Source organism: Acanthochromis polyacanthus, chromosome 9 (assembly GCF_021347895.1).
Source record: "Acanthochromis polyacanthus isolate Apoly-LR-REF ecotype Palm Island chromosome 9, KAUST_Apoly_ChrSc, whole genome shotgun sequence".
Lineage (NCBI taxonomy): Eukaryota > Metazoa > Chordata > Actinopteri > Pomacentridae > Acanthochromis > Acanthochromis polyacanthus.
Genome location: NC_067121.1, coordinates 6446684 through 6465571, shown reverse-complemented (window position 1 = coordinate 6465571; position 18888 = coordinate 6446684). Strand labels below are relative to the sequence as shown.

General features: G+C 41.3%; 2 protein-coding genes across 4 annotated transcripts in view; both read left to right on the top strand.

Moving 5' to 3' along the window:
* Window positions 1–14887, top strand: part of smg7 (SMG7 nonsense mediated mRNA decay factor) — a 30036-nt gene extending 15149 nt beyond the window's left edge. The window contains exons 14-23 of one of the 2 annotated variants that reach the window (XM_051952994.1): window positions 414–837; window positions 942–1083; window positions 2027–2451; window positions 3450–3821; window positions 5518–5667; window positions 7716–7802; window positions 8466–8616; window positions 8705–8875; window positions 10014–10174; window positions 11149–14887. In XM_051952994.1, coding sequence (XP_051808954.1) covers window positions 414–837; window positions 942–1083; window positions 2027–2451; window positions 3450–3821; window positions 5518–5667; window positions 7716–7802; window positions 8466–8616; window positions 8705–8875; window positions 10014–10174; window positions 11149–11262 — 2197 coding nt within the window. In that variant the 3' untranslated portion in view covers window positions 11263–14887. The remainder of the gene's footprint in view (window positions 1–413; window positions 838–941; window positions 1084–2026; window positions 2452–3449; window positions 3822–5517; window positions 5668–7715; window positions 7803–8465; window positions 8617–8704; window positions 8876–10013; window positions 10175–11148) is intronic. The other variant, XM_051952995.1, reaches the window with a different exon arrangement.
* The window catches only part of LOC110969651 (zinc finger protein OZF-like), a 279312-nt gene that overhangs the window by 255255 nt on the left and 5169 nt on the right, over window positions 1–18888 (top strand). Inside the window, exon 2 of one of the 2 annotated variants that reach the window (XM_051953129.1) lies at window positions 17672–17741. In XM_051953129.1, the coding sequence (XP_051809089.1) occupies window positions 17672–17741 (70 nt within the window). Of the gene's footprint in view, window positions 1–17454; window positions 17742–18888 lie in introns of those variants that run through there. The other variant, XM_051953128.1, reaches the window with a different exon arrangement.

Here is an 18888-nt window from a genome sequence, read left to right as displayed (position 1 = left end):
AATTATAAAATTAGGCAAATAATGAAAAAATATATAAATAAGATCCCAAAAATGAAATATAAACTAGTTAAAATCATTACGTGTGTTTTTTTTTGTTTTTTTTATGTAGCTCGTGTAAGCAGCTGCTCATCAGCTGTAGAAGCACGGTTCACCATGATGAATGTATCTTCCACTAGCATGCTCTTCTCTTCACTGTTTTTGAGCCATGCTGCATTTATTGCATTGATCCAGCTTGTTATTTTCCTCGCAGTCTCTCTCTCTTTCTCCTGTCTGTCTAAATATTTACATTTAATTTGGTGAACTCTGCAAAAGCCCTCAGAAGAAGTTTCATTTAGCACAGGACGAACTCAGGAAATGTCAGACACTGGCAGACATCAGTGCATTATGGTCGTCTCCTCTCTGCCTCTCTGCAGGCTGATCCAGTGCAGAGTGAGTGAGGACGGCCTCCTCGTCTTCATCACTGACATTCCAGAGCAGGCCATCGAGGAGCCGCAGGAGAAGGAGGCGCCGGTGCTGCAGGAGTCGTCCAATGGCGAGCAGATGCCCAACGATGGCGGAAACTCCGGCCTGAAATCGGTGCTGTCTGCGGGGAAGACGCAGAGCTCATGGCCCGACAGCTGCGACCGGCCCGTCGTCACCTTCAAGGAGAACATCAAACCCAGAGAGCAGAGCCGCGAGCCGACACGAAACCATCACCAGAAAGACGGCGGCAAAGAGCGCCGAGATTTCTGCAAAGGCAACGGCGCTGCTGGGAAAGGAGAGCTGAAGAGGGACGGCAAGAGGAAGAGCGAGCTGAAGAAAACCGGCCACGAGAAGGTTGCTGACGCCGGAAAACAGGTGGATATGCCTGAATTTTGATCAAGTGGGACTTTCTCCCTCACTGAGCTGCTCATTTGAATATTTGAATGAGACGTGTTAATGAGGTGTTGACTCTAATTCAGGTGAAGGCGCAGACGGAGCTGAGGAAGACTCCGGTGTCTGAGGCGAAGAAGACTCCTGTCACTCAAACTCAAACTACCTGCTCCTCCCAGTTCATCCCCATCCACCACCCTGGAGCCTTCCCACCACTGCCCAGCAGGCCCGGTACGGTTCTAGCTTTATATTTGTATGGTATGGAAAACCAAAAGTGCCATAATTCTCATGTGTTTGTGTCTGATTTAAATCAAAACGCCGGTTTTCATGCAGTCATACGCCAAAAAACGTTTGTATTAAGACACCACTTTTGACGCCATCACAACCTGTCAGTTATGCCTTTCTACATTTTCTGTAGAGCAGCAATCCTTGGATAAATTACCTAAAGCAGTATTCCCCAACCACCAGGCTTCAGATCGGTACTGGGCGACACAGAGAATAAAAGCGTTTTATTTTTCCTTTTATTTCCGGTGGAACCTGCACTGTTTTATTTTGAAAGATGACAAGATCGTCTTCCTGTCACTTCCCTCTGTGCTTTTTGACTGTCAGTTTTAATGCCGTTAAATGAAGCCGTCAATCAAAGCTCTGCACAAATTAAAAATAAAAGCAAACGGCTGAAGAGCTTCTTTGAAAAGAGAGTGAGGCTGAGACAGAAGAAAAAGTAAATGCATATTTAGCAATATAAAATCATTTTATTCATTTTGGACACTTGTTTAATAATAATGATGAAAAAAAATTTAAAAGGTTATTATTTGTTATGTGCACGATGACTGGTCTGCTTGAAACCAGTCTGGTGCAAAAAAGTTGGAGGCCGCTGACTTAAAGAACTTGAAGAATGAACCTGATTATCTAAATCATTTGTCCAACAGAATAACAGCACAAATGAATAACATAACTGATGACTTATGTCGTTTATTAGCATATATGTGTGTTAGAAGTGCTGTGGTAATTAAAGTTTCTTTAAAAAATCTGTGATTTTGCAGCTTTTGAAGGTGTTACAACACTGTTAGGATTGTTTTTTAGGATTGTTTTGTTACTGCAAACCATCCATTGTAAAAACCTGGTGTTGAGCCTGACAGCAGCAGCTTTAAACTCCTGATTGGTTCTTCTGCAGGTTTCCCTCCATCAGCCTATGTGATCCCTCCCCCGGTGGCGTTCCCGGGAATCCAGGTGAATCCCGGCTTCACCTTCTCCACCGGAGTGTCCGTCCCTGGACCCTTCCTCCAGCCGGCCGTCCACACCCAGGCGGGCACCCAGGTTCAGGCGGGGAAGCAGTCCCACATTCCCTACAGCCAGCAGCGGCCGTCGGGGCCGGGGCCGGGTCAGGGGCCCGGGTCCTCGGGTCAGGGCCCAGGGCCGATGAACCAGGGCCCCTCCCAGGCTCAGCAGCCTCAGGCCCAACCGCCGTCCCAGCAGGCCTTGCAGCAGTCGGTGCAGCTGCAGGTTCAAGCGATGAGTCAGCAGCAGCAGTCGCCGACCAAACCGGTGCAGCAGGTCGGGATGGGGAAGAGTCCACCTCACCACCCAGGACTGCAGCAGGTTAGATCATATCACCTTGATTTATTGATAATTTCACTGATTTGTGATTTCATATCAGTTAGCCCTCTGAACTCTGAACAGTCTCTGGGATTTATTTTGCTGCATTTTTATTCACTGTGACCATTTTTACTCCAATATTAAGTCCTGCTCCTCTATGTAAACAGCACAACCATGAAGAAGCTGAGAGAACTAATGCAGTACCTTATTGTTGAATTACTTATTCATTTACTTATTCATTTTACAAAAATAGGAAATCTTTCCTTACCAGTACTGGTACTGCTGGCTCCACAAGCTACAGATATTTAAGTGTTTACATTTTTACATTGTCGACAAACTCTGCATTTTCCTCTCTTCTCTGCTCATCATCTGTAGAATATGTTTCTCCATGCTGAATGTATCTCCAACAACCTCCTCCTCTGTTCGCTGTCTTTGAACCATGCTGCATTTATTTTATTGATCCAATGTGTTTTATTTACCTCTCAGTTTCTTTCATCTTTTCTGTCTCTCTGTAGAAACACGACCTGCTTTTCATCTGAAAACTCACAGAATTTTTAATTGTTGCCCAAACCTGAGTCAGCTATTTTGTTCTTTTTTTGCAGATTTTTTTTTTAAATGGAACATGTAAATTGTGAATATTAAAATACATCTGCTATCTAGTCACCATTTTTCCAGTTTTGGTGACAGCTGTGGGTCCTTAAAAATGGTAAACATGCTGATTCTTTTCTCTTTTTTTTTCCAGTTTTGTAAAATAATTCCTCAAACTCAGCTTTTTCTTTTTCATAAATTTATGGCATTTGAAGTGTTTCACTCTAGACAGAATAGATTTGTGAGTTCTCTCTCCTTCTAGCCATGGCTGTGCTGTTTCTATTGTGATGCAGAACTTTATATTACAGAGATTAATTAAAGGTCTAGAAACTGTGTGGAGTTCAGAGGGTTCGTAGAAATGTGAGAACTGTTTGTGCACTGATGGTTTACTGTAGGCTGTCTGGTCTGAACAGTACATGCAGGTCCAGGACCAGCCGGCTCAGATGTGGAACCAGGCCCAGGCTGCCCTGCAGAAGATTCCTACCCTGCAGATGTCCATGAAGCAGCCTCAGCAGCAGCAGCAGCAGCAGGCCTTCTACATGGCGGCTCAGGATCCTCTGAAGCTGTACGAGCACCAGCTGCAGTCGCCTGCTCAGCCTCAGCTCTCCAACATGGACAAGAAGCTCAAGTACCCCGATGTGAAGATGCAGGACTTCTACTGGGAGCCGTCGTACAGGATGGGCGACGGCCTGGCTGTGATGGCTGACAGGATGAAGAGGCCTCTGCCGGGTGGTATGTGTTCAGAGCAGGACGGCCCCGCCGGGCCCCGAGGACCCCCGTTTGAGGTGAGCTGCTCTCAGGGGACAGTGTGGAAGGAGTGTCCATTTCAGTCTGCTTTTCTGCCTCCGTGCTTCTTTTTCTTGCTTTTTATCCTGTTTTTCTGGTCTCTTTTCTGATTGCTGAGTCGGATAGCAGAATTTATAGTCACACACAGCCCAGTTGTTAGTAGTTCTGGTGGCGCTCTGCAGGGAAAGTTAAGTGTAACTGACTGAATTGTTGCAGTGATGGACTTACATTCTAAAATTCTCACAGCTGGTTTAGAAGTTTGGTTTTAAGAACCCCATCATCACTGGTGCAGAAGCTGCTCACGGCAGCCTGTAAGAGTTTCTTCTTACCTTGAGTCTCCAGCACTGATGAAGATCTACCTCTAATATAGCAAACACAACCAACTCTCTGAACTCCAAGCAGTTCCTGGTCATTATTTTCTCATTTTTCACTGCAATCTGAAGCCCTAAACCTCTATGGAAATGTCACAGTAACGGCTAAAAGTAACTAGAACTCAAAAACCTCTTCTGTGCAGCGTGACAGTCACAGTGTCAGATATTTGAAAGAAAAAGATATTGAATTCCTTGGACTTTTTAAATATGTTTCAATACTTGTCTCCTTTTCGCTCTATGTAAACACAGCCTGCAGTTCAACGCAGTTCTAAAAAGTTACTGAATGTTAACGTGGCTGTTGATTACAGATGAGTCAATAATAGTTTCACAGTTGCTGTGAGGAACGCTACATTTTTTGTTTTTTACAGAATGGATTTCTACAAATGGCTTTTTTTTTTTGATAAATTAGAATATTGTGATTGTAATCTTAGTTTTGGATGTTTTGAGTAGTTTGATTTCAATTAAGAAGTCCAGCAATTCTCTTTTTACAGTTCCTGGTTCGTAAATGGTGTGATTTTCTCTTTTGTTTCTTTTTTTAAAGTTAACATACCTTTGAAATTTGCCAGTGGATTTTGGGGTTCAGAGGGTTTAAAAAAGATTTCAACTTCACTTAAGTCTCCACACTGCAAAAATCAGGACATCCCAATCAGGAGTTTGATCTCTGACATATCTAATTTTCCTAAATATTGATTAAATTTGTTTGTGACAGGAAATAATTGATGGATTAATCAGCAATATAAACAATGGTTAGTTGCAGCTTGAGTACAGTATGAGGAAAATGGTGCATTTTAAATATGTTTAAATTTATTGCAGTAAACTACAAAATACCAAATTCAAAACCTGTAAATGAGCACAATATGGACTCTTTGCCGGCTCTCGGTGGAACTTCAGTGGCAAGATTTTGGAGAGTTTGTGATCCTGTAAATTTCATAGTAACTTGACAACTTGTTCTTTATTAACAGTCCTTTATAGCTTAGACTACAAGAACAGAGAATTCAGTACATTTCCTGAAGTTTGAACAGAATAATGACCCATATCTAGCATTAGTTGTAAAATGTGTATTTCTGAATGACACTTACTCTTGATTTTAGAAGCTTAGGGAAGTCTGAGGAGGAGTCTTTTAAAATGATTTGCTCTTTGGTCTGAGTTGTTAAAACAGATTTTTTTTTTTATCTCTGCCAGCTTGCAGGCTTTTGTAGCTTTCAGCATAACTCTCCTTCTTTCCACCTCTGTCTTACTGGCTTGCCTTCTTTCTTTTTCTCTTGTTTTTTTCTTTCTTCTTCTTCCTCCTGCCCCTCTTCTTCTTCTTGCTTCATCTCACTAGGACAACAAGAGCTCGCCTCTTCTACCTCCTGACCTGTTAAAAACTCTAGCAGATTTTGAGGAGGAGGAGGAGCTCGTCTTTACTAAGCCTCCTGATTTCTTCCAGGCCTTGGCTGGCCCTCTTAGCACTGCTCCTGGACCAAATATATTTGTATGTAGCCCTGTGTTTGTCTTCCAGCACCCTCCCTGCATCCAGTCCCACCCTGATCTAAAGCCACACTCTGCTCATCAGTTTTTATCTCTTCACCTAAACTGCTAACACTGTAGAATAATTGGGGTTATTAGCCACAGCCAACGTCTACAAATAAATTTACCAACGGACAATCTCCAGTTTGACCAACACAAATGCGTTGTTTTCTGGTGTTTCTTTGTCCTTTTCTTAAACCGTAAGTCAGATTTGGCATTTTGGCATGAAAGATTTGTGGCTTAAAACAAAAGCAATGAAGTATTGGAGTTCTAATCAAAAACAACAAGGATCATTTCCTGGTTTGTTTCACCTGTAGTGGCTGTTTGACCCTCTGAACTCAAAGCTGTTCTTGTTTATGGCTAAAATCCTGCAGCTCTGTGGAAACGGCACATCCATGACTAGAAGGAGAGAAGACTCAGAAATGTCTTCTGTGCAGTGCAACAAATCATAAATAAACAACATTTTCAACATTTTTCTGAGTGCTACAGGTGTTTCCGGTGCTGTGGGGAAACTATTGGCTCCATATGTGATAAATATGTAGCTATGAACTAAATCTGATTCCACAGCTGCTCTCTGCTCTGTGCAAACACAGCCTGCAGCTCAACCACAAACACTGGAGCTCAGAATATTTTGTCTTTAGAAAATCTGGTGCTAACATTATATTTTTGTAGATTTTTTTCTTATTTTGGTGAAATACCGCGATCACGTGCTTTGATTTTGTTAATTTTCTGAATAGAGCTGTAAGTAAAGGACCATCAACAAGTGAAAATCTGAATATTTTGCAGTTTCTGCTGAATAAATGGCGTTTTTGCCTCTTATTTTTTTTAAATAAAGATGCCTTTCGAACACCTAGTGGACTTTTGGAGTTCAGAGGGTTAGCAGCTGGTAATCCTTCAGATTGTGGCTTTATTCGCATGCTGAATGTCTTTAAACATGAAGTGATACCTCTTAGAAAACCTGGAGATTTAAAAAGGGAACAAAAATATGTAGCTGTTCTGTGAATTTTGCACTTTTCCTAGCAGATCTTGAGCATTTGTTTAAAGATTTACCCATTTATGTACAGCAAATTAACAGCTTTGTTGTAATTCACGGGAGACGGTCGGACTGTTGACACTTAAACTATCAAGTCAAGTCCTTACCTTAAACTCTTCTGTGGTTCTAAGAACACAGTTTGAGCACCACAGAGCTCGTCTGTTTTGTGACATGTTAGCTAGAGTTTGGAGAACTAAGACCTTAAGATGTCAGAAGAGGCTCAGAAAATCAGACAGAGTCCCATCAGAGGAAGATGAATGAATGAATGAGTTTGTTTTACTGTCATTTATGTGCAAAGCAAGACTGCAATACATGGAAAATTCAATGACAGTCTATAAAGACTCTCAAAAACAATAAAGACTATAGATTTTAGAAGTTAATAGTAAAGTTAAAGTACTCGGTGTGGCAGCAGGAAAGGAATTATTCAGTAAGTGTGTGTATAAATGATAAGAACCTTGAAGGCTTCATTTAAGTATTTCTTACATGAGGCTTTTTATTTTTACACTTTATCTGTAATATCAGGCAGATGCAGTCATTAATATCGTGCACCATGTACTTTTTAATTTTTTTAGCATGTTATAGTTCTCAAATAACAAATAACTGTCTCTTTGATTGCTTAAAGGCTCGATGCCAGGTTTTCTCAAATATAGGAGTTGAAAAAGTAGAGTTTCAGTGTTTTTGGTACTGATTATCAAACTTTTTATGTCGTGGCATCCCTACTGACTCGACTCGACACCCCAGCAGCAAAACAGAATGCAGATAAAGACGTAAATAAGCTTTGTACAGATCATTGGAACTTCCAGTAAAGTGACACCGTTGTCTCCTGCAGCTGCTTCACAATAAAAGTCCTGCACCTTTATTACTTCTGGAGGTCTTTTACTGTGACGCAGCTGCATGACCAGCTCCTGCACAGCGTTTGTCTTTCATGCTCTGAGATTTTCTCCGTCCGTCGCCGCTTCAACTGTCCTTCGTCTCTGCAGCTGCCGAACCAGACCAGGATGGAGAGCGGCCCCGAGGTCACCGGCCAGTCGTCTTCTCTGCTGCCCATATCTGGCTTCCCCATGCAGGTCAGACATGTTCTTAGATTCCCTGAAATTCACCCGACACACATAAGTCTGAGAGGCTGCAGCTCATGTTGCAGCAGATCCAGTTCATTCATCCACTTCTAACAGCAACCATTAGGGAATAAAGTTTTTAAAAAGAAGCTTGTGCAAAAAAATCTATGTAAAAATGCATGATCTCTCCATATGCAACATATATAGCAATAAAATAAATTTGATCCCAGAGTTGCTCTTTGCCAGTTAATGTTGAATGAAAGGATTTTGCTGAAATATCACAATTTGAAACTAAGATCTGGTTCATCTTTTAGACTGAATCACACAACCCAAATATTTAATTTAAGGTCCATTAGAAAGATCAAAATCTGACTATTTCTGTTTTGCTTCTGCAGTTTCTGGCTGAGAAATGGTGACATTATTGAGATTACACAATACTTTCATTGTTCAGAAGGTTAAAATTTGACCCAAAAACAACAAAGGTCTTGTATTTAGTTAGATTTAAACATATTCATGCGTTTTCAGATATGCTATGAACAATATTTGCTCTGTCAAATTAATTGTTTGTGTTTTATGCCTCATTTACAGTGTTGATAAATGTCAGTTATTTTTTTAATAAGACCTATAAACATGACCATGTTCAGTAAGCAGACTGGATTACGTTTGTGTGTTCAGGAGTACAACCAGAACAGCATCTTCAGTCAGGCCTACGGCAAAAACCTGCCGCCCAGCTCTAAGCCCGACGCTCCCATGATGCACCAGGAGCCGTCGCTCTACTCGCTGTTCGAAGGGACTCCGTGGTCGCCGTCGCTCCCTGCCAGCTCAGGTACGTCAACACCTGCACAGATGTGAAGATGATTTAGCTTCTGCTCAGTGAAGCGTGTCTCTTATGGAAGCTGCGCTCTGATTGGCAGACCACTCCACCCCGGCCAGCCAATCCCCTCACTCCTCCAACCCCAGCAGCCTGCCATCCTCCCCGCCAACGCACAACCACGGCGCCATGCCCTTCTCCAACTTCGGCCCCATCGGTACTCCGGACAGCCGGGACCGCCGGGTGATGGACCGCTGGAAGGCTGACAAAACCGGTGAGCCCAGGACCGGATTTTAACCCTCTGAGCCACGTTTTTCATTTCACTGCATCCTCAACTCTCTCGATATATAAACATCTGTATAAATTCACTACTTTACGTCACAGGCAAGTAACTGAGGGAGCTGATTTAGCAAACATGGGCTCTCTAGATAGGGAGCGATATCACATGATGCTGTAAAAAGTTATGAAATCAAGAAGGAAAATGTGAACTGACTCTTTCAATAAATATTTCAATTTCTAAATCATATGAATTTGAATCACTTAGCAAAGGCTTTAAAACAGTTTGGCTTTCATGTATACTTTTGCTGGGTTACAGCTTTAGTTTAAAATTGCTAATTTCATCTCCATAATTATTCAAAGCTGCAGGGTCTTGGCTTTTAAATTAGTTAATTTTATCTCTGTCGTTAATGTCACTGTAGCACTTCAGCCTCTTTATGTTATGGTTAATTACAATTGTATGCTGCATAATTCTCCTTAAACTTCTCAGGTAAAATCTCATGATAAATGACATTATAAGCTTTAAATCCAATATTTAATTTTTTTAGGTTAAGTCATTCCACCAGCTTTATTATTTTGTTCTGTTAGGATTAATCCCACAGTAGGGACATTTACAGTGTTACGGCAGCAAAGACAGTGCAAATGAAGTACAAAATAATAAACAAACCAAGATATATGTAAGCACTGAATAGAAATAACATTGTTGAACATGCCAGTGGTATTGCACAGATTCTTACATTAGAAATACTGACATGAGTATTAATATTGCACAGCTTTTTATCAAAATTAGAAAAACACCTCTGTTACACGTGTTCTAGATACGTATAAGAAATAATAATATTGCAGAGGGTAGAATGTTCATCATTCACAGAAGGTGTCTGTATTTTACTGAGAGAAAAATGGTAAATGTACCTAATATATACTTCTCTTTTTTTGTGGTCACAGTCCAGACAATAACTGAGCAGTCATGATGTACATTAGCAAAAATCTGGTAAAAACCTGTGAACGTACAGACAACAACTCAGGCTTTTGAATGGATGAAACTGAAATAAAAAATCAGAGTGGTGTTTCTGCTGAAAGGGTTGCATTAACTGTGCGTCCAGATGCTGACGTTTGGTCGTTGTGTTGCGTTTTAGGAGCAGTCAGCGGCTTCGGTCTGGACTACCTGCCGGCTGCAGCCTCCTCTGCAGCTTCAGACACCAGCTGGCACCAGACCGGATCGACCGGCAGCTCCTGGACCAATCAGGAGTCTCCGATGGAGGAGTCGTCCTCCACTGTGCTGCTCGACAGCCTCAAGGTCTGCTACCATCATCACAGGCGTTTAACATGCAAACCAGGCGTTTAACATGCAAACAAGTCACAGAAAAACAATGAAATCCACAGTTTAAGTCATTACAGAAGCTAGCAATGTGGCTAACTCATAGAAAGACAGTAACTATGTAGCTGAAGTTATAGAAAGAAGCTAACAACATTGCGAAAGACACAGAAAGAAGCTAACAGTGCTGCGAAAGTCATAGGCAGAAGCTAACAACATAGCTAAAGTAATAGAAAACAGCTAACTACACAGCTTAATTAATACAAACTCAGCTAAACAGACAGCTGTGACCTAGAAAGACACTACCTACATAGTCATAGAAATAGCTAACTACACAGTTTAATTTCTTTAAAAAGCTAAATACACACTTAAAGACATCAACAGAAACTAAGTACAGCTAAAATCATAGAAAGCGGCTAACAATGCAACTTAAGTGAGGTCTAACTCACAAATAATCTGAACTGAGTTTTATATCATTTCTGTAATATTTTATGGTCTAAATTTCAGTGACAAAGTGACCACAGCAATACAGACTCAATAATTCAGAAAATGATGTTCAAGATATCTGCCGCTGTTATTCTGACTCATTAAACTGAACTACAGAAATCTAAGGCTTTGAAAGGTCAGAATACTGTGAATAATAATTTGGATAAGAAAGGCAGAATATTATATGAAAGGTTTGGAAGCAGAGCGGTCTGATGCACTTTCTGTAGTTTTTGAGAAAAATGGGTTCAAAGTTTTGTGTTTTCCAGAATGGCCTAACATTCCACTGCAACGCTGTATTTTGGTTGTGAGTTGGACCACTCTGCCACTAAAATCTAGACCATAAAATATTTCATAAACTGTATAAAACTCAGTTTGGATGTTTTGTGGGACCACTCTGCTTCTAACCCCCTCATATAATCCTTCCTCTCTGTGTTATTAGCTTTATGCTAACACTCTGCTGTCCTCTGCAGTCGATCTGGTCGAGCTCCATGATGCAGCCGGGCCCGTCGGCTCTGGAGCAGCTCCTCCTGCAGCAGAAGCAGAAGCAGCAGCGAGGTCACGGCACCATGAACCCGCCTCACTGAACGTGCAGCCCGAGGCGGCGCTTTGTGTCCGGACGTCAACAAACCACCACCAGGAGAAAACGGAGGGGAAAAAAAACAGAAGTTTGACCGAAGACGAGCTCCAACTAAAATGGGATATTAAACCGGCGAGAAACGGTGGAGGCTGGGGAGGCGACACGACCCCCCGACGAGGCTGAATCACCACCCCCACCCCCCTCGGCTGTCGAGGAGCGGTGACGCACCTCCTGGATCGGAGGGCGCGGCGGGATCTCTTCAACCGCGGTGCCACGCGCTACGCTGCCGCCGGGTTTCCTTCAACCCGCGGAAATCTGAACATTGAGGAACACACCCCCCTCTCACCACCACTGAACCCCCCTGGTTTTGGACAGACGCCACATCTCCACAACTCCTCTCTCATCTGGAAGAACTTTCTTTGGAACATAAAAAAAAAAAGAAAAGAAATTTAGAAAAAAATAAACCAACAACCTCCTGGACGTCTGCTGGGTTCTGACGGGGCGCCGGTTTTTAGCGTCTCCGCTGCCGCAGACTGAAGCGGGGCCGAGAGCGAGGACGGTGTGGCGGTCGTGTTCAGGGGGGAGGTCAGGTGAAGCACCGGGGGTCAAAATAACAGACTGGACTTTCTGATGTCTCCATTCATTTTCATTACTGTGGAGGAAGAGGAGGAGGAAAGCTCTCTGTAGCTGAGTGGTTGAAAGAAGTGAAGGAGGAAGGTTTGGGTTACAGCTATATAAATATATACATACATATATATTGCCATAGTTGGACTTTAATCGGGCCTATCTCTTAGCCGAGTTGTGAGAACCGGGAGTGGACGCTGCTTTGTGACGCCGGGCTGACATCTCGCTCACTCGTCGTCCGACCTTTTATTTCGAAGGAAGAGCCTCGAGACCCCGACGATGGCATGGCTTCATGATGCCGGCGAATGTCACGGGAAAGCAGTGCAAAAAGGAAGGTTGGGAAGAGGGCTAAGAACAAAAAAAAACACCCTGTCGATCTTAGGGATAGTATTACTGTTAGCTTCAAGAGATTGCAAATATTAAAAAAACGAAACTGTATTTTGTGATTTGTTCGTAGCAGTTTTAGCTTCACGCCCTCTGAGGTGAATACAGGTATGTCTATTAGCTTCCTGCTTGAATATTTTCGGGGTTCTCTTCCTCTCTTCTTCCTGTTATTTCTTTAATTAATGAAGAAAAAAAAACTAAAGGCGTGCCCCTGCTTGCTTACTTAACCTGCATAGACTGTTTCTTTTTGTCCATGTTCTGCCTTTTTACTAGTTTTAAGCAGCTCCGTCGGCTCCTCTGTGCCTGCTCCCTGTCCCGTTACCGCTGACTGTTGTACAGGAGGGCATGAGGCCAGACAGACAGACAGACAGGTAGGCTTTTACAGGTAGTTGGCTCAGCCTGAATGTTTTCCATTTCCTATTCTTCAGTAAGCACTACTGCAGCTCAACCCTGTACAGCAGATTTTTTTCTGAATGGTTAGCCCTGCAGCTTTGACTTTATTTATCCTCCAGCTGAAGCCCCATTTTCAGCCTAAAAGTCAAAACGAAGACGAGCTCAGAACCCCTTTTTGTGCGTTTTTCCTCACCTCGAAAAAAAAAAAAGCAACACAAAATATTTGTACGTCTTTGATTTTAAAACTTACCTGTTAGAGGATCCCAGACCAAAATGACAGTTGCCCTTTTCGATTGTTGCAGATTGTTTCCACATCAATTAGCCCTCTGAACTCCGAGCAGTTTCTGGACGTTTTATTTGCTCCTGTCTCATTTTCACTGCAATCTAAAGTCCTGCACCTCTGTGGAAGCAGAGCAACCATGACTAGAAGCAAACAGAACTCAGACGTGTCGTGTGTGTCTGTATGACACAGTTAGAATGCTATTAATCACACAAAAAGAAAAAGTAGAGTTCCTTTGTTTATTTTACAAAAGCTGTCAAAACCTGGAACCAACGCGTCCAACTTTCCTTGGAGTTTCTAAGTGCCCGCAGTGGCTCCTGGGAAAATGATGATTCTTTGCATCGTAGATATTTTACTTTTTCCATTTTTGATTTGTTTCCACACTTACCTCTCCAGTCCGTTCCAACACGGCCTGCAGTGCATCTGAAAACTACTCTTTTTTTTTTTTTTTCACGTCACGCTGAGTAGCTAAAGGCTTCACTGTTGCTCTGCAGAGGATAGAACCAAGTGCAGACACTTTTTTGGTGAGTTATTAAATGAGACGCAAAATGAAGGGATTTTGAAACGATTTTAAGATTCAATTTGGTTCAGTTTTGCAACCTGAAAGGTCAGTTTGGCTTTTTTTTTGTTTTGTTTTTGTTGTTGTTTTTTTGGTTTTCAAATCCTGCTAAATGGGTTTTTTGAATTCAGAGGGTTAATTTGCTTTAAAAATGTACATTTTTTTTCATTTAGTTAATTTTTCATTTTCAATTTGAAAATTTGATATTAATCAATTTCCAAGTTTCAGCTTAGTTTCCTGTCAATAGAGAAATCAATTGATCATCTAATGGGTCCAGCTCTGTGTTCTTTTTTGTAACTTACAACAGTACAGCCCTTCAGCTAAACTATCCTTGTGGTTATTGATTAGTCTGCAGATTAATTTCTTTAAACTGTGTTTGCTTATTTTGTCTGACCAATTCTTTAAAATCCAAAGATGGTCTGTGTACTTTCACATAAATCAAAGAGGGAAATAGTTCCAAAGGAGAAGCAGGAATTGATGAAATGTTGACTTTTTTACAGAGAGCTCATCTGATTTTTTTTTTTTTTTTTTTAATTTAATTTTTTTCTGTTTTAGTATTTAACTGCAACATTTGACCCTTATGGTCCGTCATGAAGTCATATTTTTAGGTCAAAGAACGGAGAGTAAATTTATTAAGTTCTTGAGGATGTAGCTGTAATGGAAGCGGGCTGTCAGAGCCGCGTTGAGTTGGGGATTGGAGCTTTTATTTCTGCAGTTTTCGCCCAGCAGAGCATTTACACGCCGTCAGTCACTTTAGAGCCAATCAGAGAAGCAGCTGACCAATCAGGACCCTCTGAGGCTCTGACCCCTCCCTTTAGGTTTCAGACTGCAGCACTGTAAGTAACTTAGTGTCCAGTTTAAACCAGCAGAAAGCTGTTTTCTACCTTAAAAAGTAACAGATGCGCTCATTGTTCATTTCTGTGGGAGGAAAAAATATAAGCCTGTTTTTTTAATTTTTATTTTCCCGACGGGCGTTTTATTAAAAGCAGACTTCAGAGAGACGTGTCTATTTTCCATGTGATTGTGCTTTTCATGTTGCATTTACAAAATGTATTTGAAAAACAATAAAGACAAAATCTTCTTGAATGTGAGGATGAATTTGGCCAGAAGCATCGAGCAGCGAGATCCTGTTCACGTTCGAAGCTCACCACGTGGATCTGAGCCGGGCTGGTTCTGCTGGTTTTTGTTGCAGAGTAAGAACTAAACGGACTCGGATCAGTCGATGACTTTCCACTCTGAGATGTTTCAGGGCCGCTGGAGCTCTGACGGCAGATTTGTGGTCGTATCAGTTCAGATCTGAGCTTAGACTTTGAGGCTTTTTGTGTTTCTGTCTCTCTGTAGACTTTGAGAACTGGTGGAATCAGTCTTTAAATAAACTATGTTCTCCCTTGACGCTGTGTCGATTTTTATTCATTCCTTTATTTTGTAGCGTAGTTCATGGTGGAAAAAGTTTCAAGATCTCTTGTTTCTAAAAGGTAATGATCCCAGGATGCAGACGGCGTCCAACAATCTGCACCAATCGCACGCTGCAGAATCTCTGAGAATCTGTCATAGTCCACAACAGACAGTTTTCACTTTGTATTGACAGGAGGCTTTTATTGTGAAAGGTCATCAGTCAGTCATAGTTCTGCTGAAGTCAACAGGAGTTCAACCCAAGTTAAGGTGAATAACTGGAGTCTTTGTGGCCAGTTACAGGACTGGTAAAGGCAGGAACAGACAGAAATGGAACCTCTTTCCACATAGTTTTGCTTCATGTCCGGAGATCTTCAGGAAATGCTTTTAATTAGATTGAAAGTTCATGGCTGCCACAGAAGAGGCGAATCGCAGGCTCTCAATTTTTACGGTCCTTTTTGGTGAAATATGTGCAAGAAACGCTACATCCACTAGCAGGACCAAAAATACACAGAGAGAAATAAGCGAGGAGGTTATCCAGTAACACATGAAGCCAGTTCCATGAAATATTCCATGACAGAGCCACTGCAGTATGTGTGCTGTCTGTATGTTATGCAGCTGACGTGGTAAATTTGCATATTTATACGATTCAATTGTCAACATAGTCAAGCAGCTGAATAGGATGTTCAATTTATTTCGTCTCTCCATAATCCATGACAAGTTTTATAGCTTAGTCTGGACCGGTGGGGGGAGGGAATGGAAGGAGTTTAGTGATAAGGTGCCACCCTACACGAAAAACACAATAAAGGACAAAAGAGTGAATTATCCAGTGATCATTTTATTTGAGAATCTACAGGAGAAAAAGTATTTGTAATAAGTCATACAAAATGCCCAAGAGACTTACTGGGGGAAGACATCCTACTACATGGAACTTCCCCTAATATTCAATTAAATCCAACACCTACAGTATGTCCATATCTTATCTCTGTGCGTCTCAGGTCAGCGAAGCAGAAAAATAATCTGTTTCCTGGTTTGTCTTAGGAGAGGGATGGAGCTTTCTCAGAGCCAGAACATGAAACACAGCTTTTGTTGTCATGAAATTATTGCCGTTACTCAGGCCAAAAGGCAGAGTGAGATTACTGAATCTACAAGGGTTTAAAGAAATGATACAAAACTAATCTGAAGGAGAAGCCCAGACATGTTTGTATTTCTTCTTTCAAAATCATCCTTGGCATGCCCAAAAACAAGATTCCTCAACAGTCTTCACACCCAGTAGTAATAGAGGAATTATTGTGGTTCAACTGGTGAAGCTTCTTGAACTCATCCTGAATCTGCCTCTCTGTGTTTCGGGCCTGGACCTGAATGTGTTTTGCTGTTTGATCAAACTTGACTTTAACTTGTTCAGAAACCTTTAACTTGTTCTTTAAGGGCTCCAGAGTTTCCTGAAGTTGCTTCCTGTGTTGTCGTGCAGCTTCATCGATGGGTCTGAATGTGTGGTTGGAGTGTTTTTCTGAATCTCTGCAGACGACACACACTGGCTGCTGATGGTCCAGACAGAAGAGTTTTAGTTTCTCAGAGTGTAGACTGCAGAGAAACTCTGAACATCTCTGACGTTTATCCTGTAAGAAGCTCTCACACAGATTCTTCAGGGCCAAGTTAGGAGGTAATTGACGCTTTAAATGTCTTCTTTTACAAACTGGACACTCACGGTTTGGATTCTCAGTCCACCAGCTCTGCAGACAGACTTTACAGAAGCTGTGGGTACATGCCAGGATGACAGGATCTTTAAAGATGTCATGGCAGACAGGACAGCAGAGATCCTCCTCTAATCTGGAAGCCATTTAGTCTCTGAGTGAAGCTGAAAACACAGCAGGCCGACGGCTGCAACAGGAAATGTGAGAGTCACACTCTGCTCCTTGAAAAGTGTAGAACTGGTTCAGAGTGTGGAGTCAACAGCAGGTTGAAGTGACAGCATTCCAGTATCTCCAGTGTTTAGTGTTTCCAGTATTCCCACTATTTTCTACAGTCTTAGTAGAAGTGGTGGTTCAGCTCTAAAGGTGAATCTTGTTGTCCGACTGTCAGTGTTTTGAATGTTTGCACTGATTTGAAAGATGAAATGTTTCTTAATGAGGAAGGAAAATTGTTCTTCTGGAATGTTTACAGTTTACAGTGTAATCAGGCCTGATATTTTGGGTGATTATGTCTAATATCTGTTAAAATGTTTCTGACATTTAGATTGTATTAATTTGAAATGTCTAATATCCTTGTCTATACTCAAATTAAGATTTATTGATGGGTTTTATGTATAAAAAACAGAAGTTGTCTCTTTTGCAGTTATTTGGGCTTTAATGTATGAAATTAAATTTTCATGAATGACATCGGAACATATTAATGCAGAATATTTCGGCCACAAAGCTGCAGTCACTTTATGACAGGATGAAAACTGCATTATGTAAGTTGAATGTGGCATTTAAAGCTGTTTAAGCAGCTGGATTAGTTGTAAAGTGGCAGGGAGATCAGGTGGAATAAATCAGACATGAGGGGACACAATACAGTGTGACACCGGGCGGAAGTAAACAAAGAGAGGCTTCAGGCAGCGTTAGTTTTCCAGACGTGTGGACTGAGCTGGAGGACGGTTGTTTTGTTGTGTCTTAGATGAATATTTCTTCTGGTGAAGAAACGATGAGTTCAGTCAAGAATCTGAGAGAGTTGATCAACGAGCGACTAACTGCTGCTGCTGAAGAAATATTCACAGAGTTTGAGAAAACCATCGTCCAGTACGAGGAGGAGATCGATCGTCAGCGCAGACTGCTGGATAACATCTGGAAACCACAGATAACACAACACACAACAGGTTTGTAGAAGTGAGACGGTCTGAATGAACTAACCGATGAAGATCAGTGTTTTTGTGCTGTTTGGATTTCCTGCTCTCAGCCTGTTAGCATGGTTAGCTTAGCCCGACTTGGCAGTCAGAAGGAACTTAACTTCCTGTCCTGAGCTGTTTCTGATTTCAGTGAAAGACTTAACGCTTTCTGAACTCCAATTTTACATGGAAGGGTTTTTTTCTATTCATGAAAACAGATCAAATGTGAATTTTTACTGCTTTTGTCACATCTACATCACATTAAACCAGTTCCAGATCTTAAACCTTAAAGTGTCCCACAGATACTTAACCCTCGTGTTGTCCTGTGGCTGAAATTGACCCGTTTTAGAGTTTCAAAATGTGGAAAAAAATAAATATTTTCACAGTGATGGTCACATTTTTGGTGCGAATTTCACTGGATGTTGGTTGATTTTCTGTGAATGTTCTTAAAGATAACATTAGAAGTTTTACTGATATATCTGTGTAGACTTTATGAATTTTATCCTTTTAAAAAAATATATTTACAACAATTTTCTCGCGAAATCTGGGGGGGGGGGGGGGGGGGGGGTAAAAAACTTTTAGGGGAAACTTCATGAATTACTAGAATTTTTTCCCGAAGGTTTTGCAAATTTTCTGAAATTTGGAGAATTTTTTTTGCAGGATTTCTAGTTTTTTTTTTTTCAGACAAGGAAACAATATGTTTTTGGTGTCCATAAATGAAAACAACAGGAGGTTTAAAATACTGTTTATTTTTGTGAAATTACAACAAAATATGGAGAATGTACTGCTTTAATCATATTAGACCAAATCCAGACCTAAAACTGTACTTAGAGTCATCCAGTCTGGACTAGATCATGGCAGTGAGACTAAATATTCTTTAAAACAGTTTCTGATTCATGAAACATTTTTTTTCTGTGTAAACTAAAAGAAAAAGTTAATGTTACTCTTTATGTCATATCTAGATCATATTAGACCAGGTCTGGACCTAGAACTGGATGGATGGATGAATACTTTATTCATCCTGTTTGGGAAATTCAATTCATGTCATTCATTTCTGATTTGTAAAAAACCTTTCATTCAAATTGTGAGAATGTGAAATACAAATAGATTTCACTGTTGTGTTCACATGTAAACCACA